The sequence below is a fragment of the Xiphophorus hellerii genome, chromosome 16, assembly GCF_003331165.1.
Source record: "Xiphophorus hellerii strain 12219 chromosome 16, Xiphophorus_hellerii-4.1, whole genome shotgun sequence".
Classification (NCBI taxonomy): Eukaryota; Metazoa; Chordata; class Actinopteri; order Cyprinodontiformes; family Poeciliidae; genus Xiphophorus; species Xiphophorus hellerii.
Window position 1 is genome coordinate 11,040,184 of NC_045687.1, and position 14,050 is coordinate 11,054,233.

General features: G+C 38.1%; 1 protein-coding gene across 5 annotated transcripts in view; it reads left to right on the forward strand.

Annotated features, from left to right (window-relative positions):
• LOC116735617 (brain-specific angiogenesis inhibitor 1-associated protein 2-like) overlaps positions 1 to 14,050 on the forward strand; it is a 54,508-nt gene that overhangs the window by 35,060 nt on the left and 5,398 nt on the right. For all 5 annotated transcript variants that reach the window (XM_032587616.1, XM_032587619.1, XM_032587617.1 and 2 more), the window contains 8 exons: positions 3,549 to 3,686; positions 9,160 to 9,312; positions 11,356 to 11,598; positions 11,783 to 12,014; positions 12,218 to 12,419; positions 12,566 to 12,634; positions 12,711 to 12,870; positions 13,103 to 13,140. In XM_032587616.1, the coding sequence (XP_032443507.1) occupies positions 3,549 to 3,686; positions 9,160 to 9,312; positions 11,356 to 11,598; positions 11,783 to 12,014; positions 12,218 to 12,419; positions 12,566 to 12,634; positions 12,711 to 12,870; positions 13,103 to 13,140 (1,235 nt within the window). The remainder of the gene's footprint in view (positions 1 to 3,548; positions 3,687 to 9,159; positions 9,313 to 11,355; positions 11,599 to 11,782; positions 12,015 to 12,217; positions 12,420 to 12,565; positions 12,635 to 12,710; positions 12,871 to 13,102; positions 13,141 to 14,050) is intronic.

The following is a 14,050-nucleotide window of genomic DNA, read 5'->3' on the forward strand; positions in this document are numbered from 1 at the left end:
CAGAATTTGTCACTAGGTTTCCTAAATCAGATTGGTGCTAAAACATACACTGCAGTAGTTTATTTTTGGAAAGCCATACAATGTTGTACCAATGGTGCAGGCAATGTGTAATTCAAATGAAATAACAGATTTGTAGGCAACGCTGTTCATCTTAAGTTTGGGTTTTAAGTCTACTTCTGCAGTATTTCATGTCTACTAAGCTATTGGGGGTACACTGATTATAATAAGCCCCTCATGGAGTGTGTGTAAGTGCTGCGGAGTGGGTCTACTTGTGATATCTTTAGAATGAGTGGGTAGCAGCCGAAGTGTACAGCAATACCGCTGTGCGTCGTTTTGGGGGATGGGATAACGTTTTCATTTTTGTGATGTATTGTTGGAAGAATCCTGTCATGAGCTGCATTAGCTCACAGCTCCTTGCTTATGCAATTTGAATGCCATTTTAAAATTTAATTTGTATTCACAGACAAAAATGAAGTAATCACATTGCTTCTCATCCTAGGGTAAACCCATTGCAACCACTGACACACCAGACGGGTTTTGCTTGTTTGCATGAATTTCTTTAATTCATTTTATGCAAATAAATACTTGGAGAGCATTGGAAAAAGTATTCATAACAGTGAACTCTTTTTTTTGCATTCTTTCATGTTACCACCACAACCTTTGATATACTTTTTAGGATATTATGTGAAAGGTCAAAGATAAAATAGTGCATGTTTGTCAAGTTGGAGGGACTGACAGATGCTTTCTTTTTTTAATAAAAAGAAAAACCTGGTGCACACTTGCGTTCATCTGCCCTGAGTTAATAGCTTGCAGAACCAGTTTCCATATTATCTCCATTTCTGTATGATGTGTTGGACGTTGTTGCCCGAGATGTTTAAAGCTTAGTTTATTTTTTTGGGACCTTATAATAATTTAATCTTCTGCACAACTTTATCCCTGTCCTGCCTGGCGTGTTCTTTGTGGTTCTATTTGTTCACTAATGTTCTCTAACAAGCAAGTGAGCATGGCTTTCACAAGATTTTAGATCACATGAAACTGAACGGAGGGGTCAGTATGTGGCCATGAACCAACAGCTGACCCCTCTGATTCTAAACAGAGGTTATTTTACCAATAACCGTTATATTTTGTACCTGGTTCAAACTTGACTGGGGTTTGCTTTTTCAGTACAAGGAACATTGGAGAGAAAAAAAGAAAAGGCATGTTTGACTTTTTATACAATAAGACCCAGCTGACAATTTTTTTTTTCACAATAGGTATTTAATTCTACTCTTTTTAGCTAAGATTTTTTTTTTTTTACAGCACAAGTCTTAGTTTCTATGAGATGAATCCTGAATGTCAGCAGTGAGGCAGCCTGTGTTGGCTGTATCACTTTACCTCAAACAACCATGAGAAAATGAGCAGATGACTCATTCATTTTTATTATTGCTTTAAAAAGCTGATGAAGGTCCAAAGGCCTCATTTGGTCCATTCTGTTGAAACGTATTGAACAAATCTGTGATTATTTAAAAATTATCTGCAATGAAGAGCAAACACTTCATGTCTTTCTGCAGGTGTGCTACAAGAGAGGCTCTTTCTCTGTTCCTTTTTCAGAGTACCTCGAGAATACCTGCATATGTGCTCATTTCCATGCAGTATGCAAAAGCGGGTGTTGAACCCCCGTTCATAAGCTTTTCTCTTCCAATTTTTCAAACTGAGAGACCACACGAGCTTTCTCACACCACACGTTGTTACTATAGCAACAGAGCTGATAAAGCCAAGGAAACAAAGTTGTTTTTTTATTATTATTAAATCAATAGTCCAACAAACCAAATGATTGAAATTAAACAAATCAGGAGCTCATTAAGGCTTTGTTGACAATCCTGTCATTGTTTGTTCCAGGCCATCACTGACATCTGATTGTACATATTTGATGAAAATTATGCTCACAGAGATATGATCACAGGCGTTGTTGATTTCAAAACAAAACCCACAGGAGATTAAGAGGACTTGGAGTTTAGGAACTAAATGTTTTCAGCACTTTCTTTAATCATGAAAGCAATATCTTAACCTTTTTGAATGTAACAAGAGATGAAAGGATCCCAACGTGCACCCTCTTTTCCACATAATGATGATGCGTGCTTGTCAGCCAGAACAATAAGTGTTTAATATTTAAATGCTTTGATTCAGAAGCGCGGAGACACCAGACCTCAAAGGGAATACTGTCTGCCTCTTGAAATTTCCCATTAAATATTTTGGTTCCTGTTAAAAGTAAGCAAACCTATACCTCTATGTTGGGCTGAAATGGCAGTTTAAAATAGGAGGAAAAGTGTTTTTCTTTTCTTTTATATAGTAAATAAAAAAAGTCATCAACAAGAAGTACATAGTTCAGTTTGAGTTTGGTGGACATCTAGACCAATGATGGCTAAGTGAATAGTTTGTTTTCAAGGTGCTGGCCTGTCTGGAGCGGTTGACAGTGACTAACAGTCAGTCGAAACAGAGTGAAGGTCACCACAAACGGATGCCTCTATATATATAATAGAGAGCATCACAACCAGTAGGAGAGCTTTGTGGGTTTTTCATGAGACTGGATGCTTATATCGTGGATATTGCCCACTACAAGGGGATAGGTGGTATGGTTGTCACACCAGATATTACAATCTCTGTGAGAAAATAATCAGAGAAATCTTCTCACTTACTCTTGGTTCTCAATAAAAAGAAACCCAACCACAGAAGGTATATGACAGAAAATGTTTTCTTTTCTGTTTTTCAAATGAAACTTTTATGCATATCTTTCTGTTCCATAATCAGTACCTCATAGAACCACCTTTCAATATAATTTGATATATGTACTATACATTCTGCGGGTGACATTTGTACCAATCACTCTATAAAATAGAGTATAAAAGCATAATTGAAATAGGTAAACCCTTCCTTCTGGCTTTAATTGGTTGTTTATGACCAGGAGTGATGTATTTCTACAAATGGCAGTAGGACCTAGGCTGGTAAAAACCAGCCACTTGTACTGCACTTTGCTCCATATCAGCCGAGAGGGTCTGGGCTCTCGGGTGTTGAGAAACAATTGCTTCCTGGAGACTTGGACTGTGATGAGATTTAAATTTTACGCATTTGCTAACAGCTTCATTTACTTCCTCTGCTGCCTTTGCTAAAACTACACCGAAACTAAACCGGCACCGAAAATTAATCTCATAGGTCACAAGTTCACCTTCTGTTTGCTCATTGACACCTTGTCAGAAATCTATCGGAAACAATCAGAGTTAAGGGGCGAGAGCCCAGATTGTGCTGGAAGTGAGAATTTTTTCCAAGCAGCATTGCACAGGAAGCAGAGGTGCTTCATGTTTTTTTCACAGATTACCTATCTCGTGTTTTACTGTCACGACATACTGACAGATTTAATGTGTATTTATTTACCGTAGTATGTTTGCCTGAAAACTTCCCTCTAAAACGTATCAACTTATCCCTTGTGTCTCTTTGATTATAACTTTTTAAAAGATTTGACTTTGGAAGAGGTGTGATTTCATGTTATTTTTATTTCTTGTTGCTCTACTTAGGCTGCCTTGAAAAAATACCAGCTGGAACACAAGAGCAAAGGGGAGAGTCTGGAAAAATGCCAGGGTGAACTGAAGAAGCTTCGAAGGAAGAGTCAAGGCAGTAAGAACCCTTCAAAGTATGGAGAGAAGGAGATGCAGGTGAGCCCCCTGCTGAGTTCCAGCTCAGATTACTTTACATTAATTCACTTTCATACAGTTTCAAAAAACTGTATGAAACTCTAAACTTAACATTTTAATTAAAAATGTGTGCTGTTCATGTTGAGAAGAAGAAATGGCTAAGATGGTGGTAAGTGTCTAACGTCAATTAAAATGACATGCACTCTCAGGTCAGTTTGTTGCTCTGCTTAGCTAAATTTTCTAATTTTTGCAGTTTGCATTGATGTGGGGGAGAATTGGATTCAAGGTTTATGAACAACAGTGAAAAGGACTTTAATATTCTTTTTAAGTAAAGAGAATGCAGCCAAGATGGGGGCGGAGGCAGAGGTGACATGGTGTCCTGAGTGGGAAGGCAAATGGTGAAGGTTTGATTATGAATTGTGTGCCCTTGGAAACCTTTATTACATTTGCACACATATAAGCAGAAACACTGACACTCATCCAGGCAGCAGGGAAAAAAACAAGCTACAGTAACTGAAGTACTGACGGTTGAGCCAATTAATTTTAACAGTATCTACATACACAACAAAAAATAAACCTGTTTATACATCAACAATTATATGTTGATGTATAAAAAAATATAGAGAGAAATTATGTCTGCACAGTTTGCTCCTTTGCACTTCTGTGTTCTACAAAGATGTTTGGACCTTCTGATAAATGTTAAAACATAATTTAGACCGTCAGACAACAATTTGCAACAATTCAACAAACTTTATGCATGACAAGGCAACCTGTGCTAGATTGTTGCATGTGCAGTGAATGTTGATTGATGTGAAGTGAACATTGACTGTGTGACATTGCTTAATGAATAATGTCACATTTATTTTTCCTTCACCCAATCTCTTACATGACAGTGGAAAAGGTTCAGCTGCTGCATGGACAACAAACAACCCTGACAACATTCCTCTGCACCAGACATCATCGCTTGTGATGTTTTCTTACTTCCTTGTTTAGTCTTGTAGCAAGAGGGAAAGCAGGGGAGAAAAACCATATGCGAGGACAGGAAAGGTCAATACATTACCTGGGAAGCAGGAATTTAGATTGCTTTAAAGGATGGGGGCACAGAAGTCAGACCAACAGGTCATGGCTCGCAGAGTTACTGAGCCGCTTGTGGCCTTTCTGTGAAGTTCAGTCATCAGTCAGATAAAGCATGTCTTTCAGATACAAACTTTCCAAAGGTTCTTCACTCTGTCCACTTAGCTTTCATGCTGTCACAAACACAGTTGCACACACACACACACACGCACACACACACATCCACTACCATCTTGTCGTCGGTGGTGTGGAAGAGCTGGATTGATCTGACTCAATTGTCACATCATGTTTGTTCCATTGTGTCAGGTCTCTCTTGAAGAGATGATATATTAAGTGTCATCATAAGACATTAAGCCTTAGAATGCGCTTACGCGGTCAAGCATGAAGCACAGCTTGAAGTGGGAGCATTGATTGTGGCCCCAGAATCAGTAAATCTGTAAAGAGCAGAGATTCAACATGCACCATGAAACCTCTCTGTTCCAATGGTGCGTTTCTTTCTTCTTATGATTGAATAGCCCTTTTAAGTGTAATTATTTGCAGAGTTCTTAATTTCAATTTATTTCATTAAGTTATTTTTATGCATTAAATTTTATAATGTGCACACTTATTCAGTTGTTATTCCACATACTTGAGACACATGGGGACTGTAAGAGTGTATATTTCTTACAAAGAAAATAATTGAAATATTTGACACCTGAGTCAAATGGCAGATTTTTCCTTATCATTTTCATTTACTCTGTTTGTTTGGAAAACATTCCAATAGGGGAATACCAATCTATAAATATTTCTATTCTATAAGTGTCTCCATTTATAGAATGGTAGCATTAAGCCATATTACATATTTTCTTTATGGGTTTTAGCATTCAGTATCATAATCAATTAGAAATCAATCAGAAGAATAAATTGTTTGCCTTGTGAGAAAGTGCTTGGTTGTATATATCAAGAAAAGAATGATTCTTCTATGTGTTTCTCAAAATTTAAAGTAGAGCATTTAGCATCAATGTACGTAAATAAAAGCCTTCAAATAAAGATTAAAAAAATAATAATGAAGAGGTAGTAATCCAAAAGAAAAATCAGCTTTATCGATTGCTATGCACTACTGCTTAAATAAGCAAAATCATAACAAACACAAGTATTTAAGAAGTAAACAAGACAATGTCTAATTTACTTCTACAGACTAAAGCACAGGTACCAAAGTCCAATCCTCAGGAGCCATTATTCCATAGCCATTATATAAGTTTACAAAATACAAATCCTCTCATAAAATCTTAGGAATTTGTAGAATGGTAATATTAAAACATAATATAATAGAATCTCTCTTAGAGTGCAAATGGCTGAGAAATTTAAAACAGCTATTAGACTAACATCTCACTTCAGCCTAATCACTCAAACCAAAGAGAGAAGAAAAGTAGAATAACATTTTACTTCTTTGCATGCTAACCATAAATTAGAATTTATGGATGGAGTCTGCATGACTGATCAATTAGGCCCATCTGTGCAAAGTGAAGGGCTCATCATATTGTGGACTCATAATTTACAGCAACTTTGCAGGAGAGAAGAAAAATCAATCTCCCTTTCTCATTTTCAGTCTGCTCACTTTCACTGATCATATCACAGCTGTGGGCGTGTGAGAGAAAAGTCAACTCGTTGGTGCCTGAGCCCACAAGAAGCAAAGCTCGCAAATAAGAGAGCGAGAGCCCTGCACTCCCACAAGACCTGTGCTTCACAATTACAAGTGTCCACCTTAAAAAATAGTTCAGTCTTGTGACAGATTGGATGGTTTAATTTGTGCGGATAGAAAATCAGCAGGAGGCAGGCAAGAAAAAGACGAGTAAATGCTGCAGAGATGAGGGCAGCATTTCATCCTCCTCCACTACATTTGTGATGCTTTGGAAGATGAGAGAGACTACTATTTTACAAGTTGATGTCTTGGTGCAGTCTAGCAGTGAAAAGAGACTGACGACAATAAGGAGACTGTCGACATTTGATCGTCTTTTTGTCTCCCCGTCTTCTGATCTTTCTTGCCTTTAAACACTTCCAAAGCACCATCAATAGGTAAAGTCTGATGAAATGCTAATTATTTCATTATGTAGACAATGAAGAGTACTAAGGAACTATATAAAGGGATTCTATCAAGATAAACTCTTTTGTGCTGCATAGGATTTTAATAAGATGAAACGGAGAGAGAGATGGAACTCCAAGCTAAGAATTCCTATCATAACACTGATGTTTGACCAGCTGCACCTTTCTTCACAAAATATAACAGTTTCTGATCTGTGGTATGTATAGACTTGCATATCCAAAGTATAGTTTTTTTTAGAGTGCTGGCATTAAAGCAACGAGAATATACCCAAGGTGTTTTTGCATTTAGATGTCTCAAGTGTATTTCTTTTTTATTCGAAAGAGTAGTGCTAATGTAGTACCATAGCAAAATGGAAGCACTAAGTAGCTTAAAACAGAGTTGGACTATACTTTGAAATTTCCCCAGTACTACAGCTTTCCGCAGTGTTGTTGTTGAACCCAGGTGTATTCTTCACCTTTTAAATGCTTTGAGAGCCTCCATCCCAGTGGCAGTAATTATTGAAAAATGTGTTAGGAGTTCAGAGTAATAAAGTGCTGAAGTGTTGGGATTTTGTCCTGAATATGTCAATGTAATGAGACATACAAAGGAAAAGCTGTAACACTGACTACTTAAAGCCTGGGTATTAACACTGCACTGACATGTAGCAGTTTTCATTTCCATCCATAACCTGTGCAGAGCAAGTCATTCTTGCCTTGATGTAACTTGAGGTCACTGGGAAATAATGGTGCCAGGTGTCTGCATGTGCTTTTCCCACTGCACTCATTGTCTTGGGTTACTTTCGTGACCTTTTGAATGGCTGGAGAATGGGGCCATGTTGATTTGACAAAAGGCGAGCACACACTGCCTGAGTTGCTCCCATTAGCTCTGGTTAGAGGTGTTTCAGCGGCTAGCAGCTTGTGAGTCACAGACTGCAAATACGAAAAGGGTCACTCCGCCAGAGACAGAGGGGCAGTCGCTTTGACTGTGATCTTTTAAAGGGCCCTTGCAGTGGACAACTTCTGACGTTTCCAAGAACTGGTTCATGAATGCATGTAGGTGTTACATCCAGATGTATTTTCCCAAACTTCCTTTACCATAATGGGCTCTTCCATCTTTCTCCCTCTCTTTTTATTCTCTTTGCAGGTACTGCATAGACTATGACTCATTCCACAACAAAGTCACTATCCTTTTGTTCTTAGAGATGATTAGAAGGAATGAAAGTAATCTTTCTACCTCTTAGTGTATTTTGGCAGCTATATAAACCACTCTTGCTTACATGATGCTCATGTTTTAACCAAACATTTATTAAAGAACTGTAACCACTAATTAAACCAGCTTTAATCTGTCTAGGATGCATTTTTTTAGCCTTTGTGCCAAGTCTAGCAAAGAAATCACTCAGACATGATAATGTGTTATAAGATGATACAGTAGAGGTTTAACACAGAGTTGCATACTTCTGCTTTCTTTGACACAGAAAGAAAGCAGAAGTTAGAAAAAGCACAAAGATATGATTATTCTGATTCATGATTTCTACACATATCTCACTTCATTTCACTGATGGTGTCCAAAGACCTTAACTATAGCAGCTTTCTTTTGAGAAAAATAAGCAGCATCTTCCACTCAAAATGGTTGAATTAGTGTCATCTGGAATTATAAGATTCTCACCACCACTTGGCTAATGAAAGACCCAACTCTGGGTGGCTTAGAAGTGGGAAAGAGTGTGCCCTGCTGGTCACTAAATGAAACAACACTTGGGCTGGGGTCACATACAAATTTTTCTTTAAAAGCAGGAAGAAATCTTAACTTTAAAAACTTAATCGAAATATTGGAAAATCTTGTTTTGATTAAACCTTTATATATTTATTACACTTAATCACAGAAATGTTTGCTTTGTTTGGCCCCTGAGACTCAAAACTTGTCTATACTTGTCTATATTTCTACAGTCAAGTTAATTGATCTAAGTTATTCAGTTCAAAAAGTGAAACCTGTATGGAGAAATGACATGCAGAAATAAAATGTATATTTCTGTTGAAGATTCTGAGATGAGCAGCTACTTTAAATGAAGTAAAGATATTTGACAATATTCAAATTTATTCTTTATTCAGTATTTTTCTACAATTTCTCCACACACCAGGAGATTGGTCTTTGTAAATGTGTTTGTTTAATGGCTTGGAAGAGCTGGCTGAACAAATTCACAAAATGAAAGAAAACAGTCATAGCAAATACATGTATTTATAAGCCATTTTTAAGCACCTTTTAAAAAACAGCTATTATGGGCAAAGTGCTATAAACGAGCAAGACCTGAATACAAAAGCAAACAATGCTAATTCCTGCATATTATTGTGTGTTCCCTTTCAGTTTGTGGAGACCATTAGCAATAAGCAGACAGAACTAGACACCTTCATAGCTGAGGGCTACAAGACGGCCTTGTCAGAGGAACGCCGCAGATACTGCTTCCTCGTGGACCGACAGTGTGCTGTGGCCAAAAACAGCAGCGCCTACCATGGAAAGGTAAGTTAAAATGCTCCTTAAACCTTGATTTAATTCAGTTTTCCTTCCATTTAGAAGTGAGTCATTTATGACAGTAAATGAAAAGAACAAAGTCTGAACTTTTTCTACACATAATTTACACATTTTTCAGTGTAGATTAAAAACACAGGCTCCGATGCTTTCATCTAAATTGGTTTAAATGAATGCATCACTATTGCTATTTTACATTGTTTTCCATCCAATGAATGTGGAAAATGTTAAATGAGATCATTAAAAATGGTAATTGGAACAAATTATGCAAAGTGTTTTGATAAGAATAGAACTGTGAATGACATGAACAATGTGGTTAATGGCTTTAGCAATTTATTTGTACATGTAGAACCTAAGTTAATTGAAGAAATTCACAATATAGGTTTCTGCCTGTTATTGATCTAATTTTCCTACAAAATTCACTAGAAAATGGCTTTGAGAAAAAATAGAATGAATAATTCAATATTTAGTTATATGTGGACCCCAGGAAGAGTAGCCATTGTTACGGCAACGGATAATGGGGATCCAAATGAACAAACACATGTGGATGATAAATAAGCAGGCAACAAAGAAAATTTAAACCACTATCCCTTTTTATGCCACTGTTGCCTCTCTTGCCCTGTTGGGACGCTATTGTTTAAAGAAATCCATTAGAAGGAATACTTTCAGTTTTGCACTCATCAATTAGGGAATATAGAGAAAAACATGGACCAAGATGACTGGTCAGATGAAGTGAAGCAATCTCTTGAGAATGCTATTTGAGGCAGACATCTAACAGAGCATGTCACCTTAAGCACACTTTTCTCAGCAAAATATGATGGTGTCAGCATTTTGCTGTAGGGATGCTTTTCTTCAACAGTGACAGGTAAGCTGGTCAGAGTTGGAGAAGATTGATGGAGTTAAATTCAGGGCCATACTGCAAGAAAGCTATTAGAAACTGGAAAAGAGTGGAGCAAAGGTTCACCCTCCAGCACAACAACAACCCTACACCTGCAGTTAGAGCTACAATATTGGTTTGGCCAGGAAATTGTGAAAACCATATAAACTTCCAGTGGTCAGTTATGAAGTACTTTTAATTACATAAAGTCTCTATAAAATACAATAAAGTTTGTGCGTTTGTTTTGAATGGTTTTTCAAGACTATTTTAGACTGAAAACTGACTATCTAATGAGCTGGACTAAATCTGCTACTTGTACACACCCATTGTTTTCATCCCTGTTTATCATTTTTACTGATTAATGCTGATATTTGAAGCAAAGAGCACTGAAATTCTAACGAATTTACTTCCTCATTTTACGATCCAGAAAAATAAGGTGGTGTTGAAGAAGAATGTAATCCATTTACATATGTATTCTTGTTATTGTGTGGGTGTGCATGCTTCAAATGCATGCCTCTCTGTTTCTCAGCCATTTCAAATTCATGGGTAATGGAGTGCATCAGTCACCTGGGATTATGGGTGGGTGAGAGCTGCCAGCCTGAAGATGTGGCTGCAGGAGGACGGTGTGTGTCGACCACATTCCCCACCCCCCTCTCCCAATATGAAGTCTAGTCATTAATCAGCATGGGAGTATGTGTGGGAAGTGTTCACCTTCACCAAACTCATGAACACGCTCCCAGAGAGTTCCTGATGTGCAAGATATCTGTGTTACGGGGGAAATGGGAGTTTAATTTCATTGTATGTGAAAGCAAAAAGCCCATTTTGTGCTTGTGTGTGTTAATTACATATACTCCTTTGTGTTAAACATTAAACACTTTATCTGTATTAGTAAAACGCAGAGCTGTGTCCACAGGCTGGGAAATACTGCAGTGGGCAGCTTGGTTGTGTGATGGTCTGCTTTACCCACGCAGCACATCATCAAAGCTGCACAAAGGGCAGTGGTCAAGGATACACACAGAGAAACATTTATATGGACTGGATATGGAAGGATAGTACTGAATAAAAATGCCTTTTCCGGTATTTACATTGAGCCTCTCTTCTTCTAATCTTGCTTTTTTTCTGTATTTGTTTCTACATCCTTGTCTGTGTTCTCTCAGGGAAAAGACCTTTTGACCCAGAAGATCCCAGTGTGGCAGCAGGCCTGCTCAGATCCCAACAAACTGCCAGACAGAGCCATGCTGCTGGCCCAGCAGATGGGTTCTGCTGCTCTTGGAGGCACAAGTCCCCTGCACTCCTCCAAATCCAATCTGGTCATCTCAGACCCCATACCGGGGGCTCAGCCTCTTCCTGTTCCCCCGGAGCTGGCTGTTTTTATGGGGAGCGGCCTCGGACACCCAGCGGTGAGAAAATGAATGGCTGATATTTTCTGTATTTGTCTGAACAGACTGACTTTAACTTAGAGCCACATTAACCCCTTGAGTCATTCTTTCTGTTTTTATTGGTGCAATGAATCTGTGATTACTGTGATTTAATATCGAAATATTGTCAGAATTCTTCTGATTTTATTTTCCCCACTTGCTCCAGAGGCTGATGGGCCCGGATGGCATGTCGATGGTCAATGGAACGACAGGAGTCCACGGCGAGGAATACTGGACAGATGGGGGTTCAATGTCTGTGTCTCAAGTTAGGCCAGCATCCCCTCAGACTCAGGCACAGGGCCAGTCCCAGGTCCAGCCCCAGAGACAGGTCAGCGACGTCTACTCCAACACCCTCCCTGTGCGTAGGCCTGCTCCTGCCAAGAATAAAAACCCAGTGGGTAAGCTGGCATGGACACACCTTGGACTGTATCATACTGTCATCGATCTGTGAAAATGAAGCAAAACCGTCACAAAAATATTTGACTACCAAATTTTTCTTTCTTTTTTTTTTATTATTGAAACGTGTTAATAGATTGTCATGTAGCATGTGGTAGCTGTCCACTCACCAATCCTGCTTTATTTAAAATTCAACTTTCCTCAGGAGAGACACGGACTCTGCCCAGGTCCAGTTCCATGGCAGCCGGACTGGAAAAGAACGGGCGCTCACGCGTCCAGGCCATCTTCTCCCATGCCGCAGGCGACAACAGTACCCTGCTAAGCTTCTCCGAGGGAGATGTCATCACCCTGCTAGTGCCTGAGGCTCGTGATGGCTGGCACTATGGAGAAAATGAGAAGAACAAGATGTATATCTAGTCCATTTTCTCTCAACACTTCCTATAAAAACATATTTCTTTTTTTTTATAATTTATGGATTGTAAAAATATATTTTGAAGGATTTATCTATCTATTAATGTGTGTCATATATTTGAAATAATTTCATTTTCACCAGGCGTGGCTGGTTCCCATTCTCCTACACACGTGTGCTCCCTGAAAGTGATGGCGACAAGCTCAAAGTGAAGTACGTCCTGCTTCTTTCATGAACGGTTTTAAAAGCTCAAATAAGTTCAAGCCTTAAGGCTGATGTCTTTTTGCAGTTCCAGTCTCCATCATGGTAAAAGCAGCAGCACTGGGAACCTGCTGGAGAGCGACGCATCACTGCCCACACCTGACTACGGCCTAACTGCCCGACTGTTGGCACAGAGCTTAGCACAGACCCGCCCACGGCCCTACAGCATGGCAGGGTTCGCTCCACAGGTATTACTAAACGTAGCATCCATGAAATGTGCAGATTGTACGATTGTTGCACTTGTGTGCTTAATTTGCAGCCTCCATCTGAGTTGAGGCTTTGTTGCATAATTGGTTATGAGTAATCCTGCAGTATGTGAAAAGTTAGACTTCTGCATAGTTTTTTGCTTCCACCTAGTGTCTGTATTTTAAAACAACAGGGCTTTACCGCAATAAAAAAATAATTCCTTTTAATTTCCAGCCTGCCATTGAGGATTATGACAGCCGCTTTGCCACAAGGTATGTAACCCATCTTGCATTCCCATGAATTTATAATTAGTGCTTTATTTATTTATTTTTTAAATAAATAATACATGAGTGATTTTGAGTTATGGTACATAGATTCTTAATGGAAGGAGCAACTGCTTTACATAAATCATATTGTTCCAGTTAAATGTCAGTTTTACTAATTTCCAAGCAGGAATAAAGTTAATCAGCAAAATATGATTACTATGTCATAAAAAAAATTGTACACATCTTAGAATTTATTAGGGTTTCATTTGTGCTGCTGATTTGCACCATTGTCATGTGATTGCCCATTGTGAGTAGCTATGAAACAGACAATAGAGCCTACAAAAATAGCTGGACGATGTTTTCCCTGCAAGAAACAAAAAGGAGCATTTGTTTTTTCAGCACCACTATTTAGATTTTGTAGTAATAAAGATTTGTAAGTCTTTCTTTTTGACAGGAAACGTTTGTGTTTTTCTTTAACGTGTATACATGTATGTTGAAGGAACTGTGACACTTTCAAGATGACTATATGTCAGAAAATCAGTATTTTTACTTAAAATACATTTTATATCATAATATGAAATTGGGGTGGACAACATTTTTTTTATTTGGTTAAAATCTTTGTTCAGTAGCAACAACAAATGGCTGGTATTTCTTCTTAAGCTTATCAGAAGATCAAAACTGAATATAAAACACCTTTTGAAACTGAATAAATAGTATTTTTTTTTTTTCCTTTTTAGATTTTTATCTCTTTCCAGTGCTTCAAAAAATAAAATCTACTTTACTGAATACATTCAGGCAGGATCAATTTACCACTTTATGGTCCAATAGCTGCTTTGGAAGACAATTTGAATTTTATTCATATCAAGGACTTGATACACTTTAGGTTTGTTTTAGGATAACAGTTAGAATCTAGAGT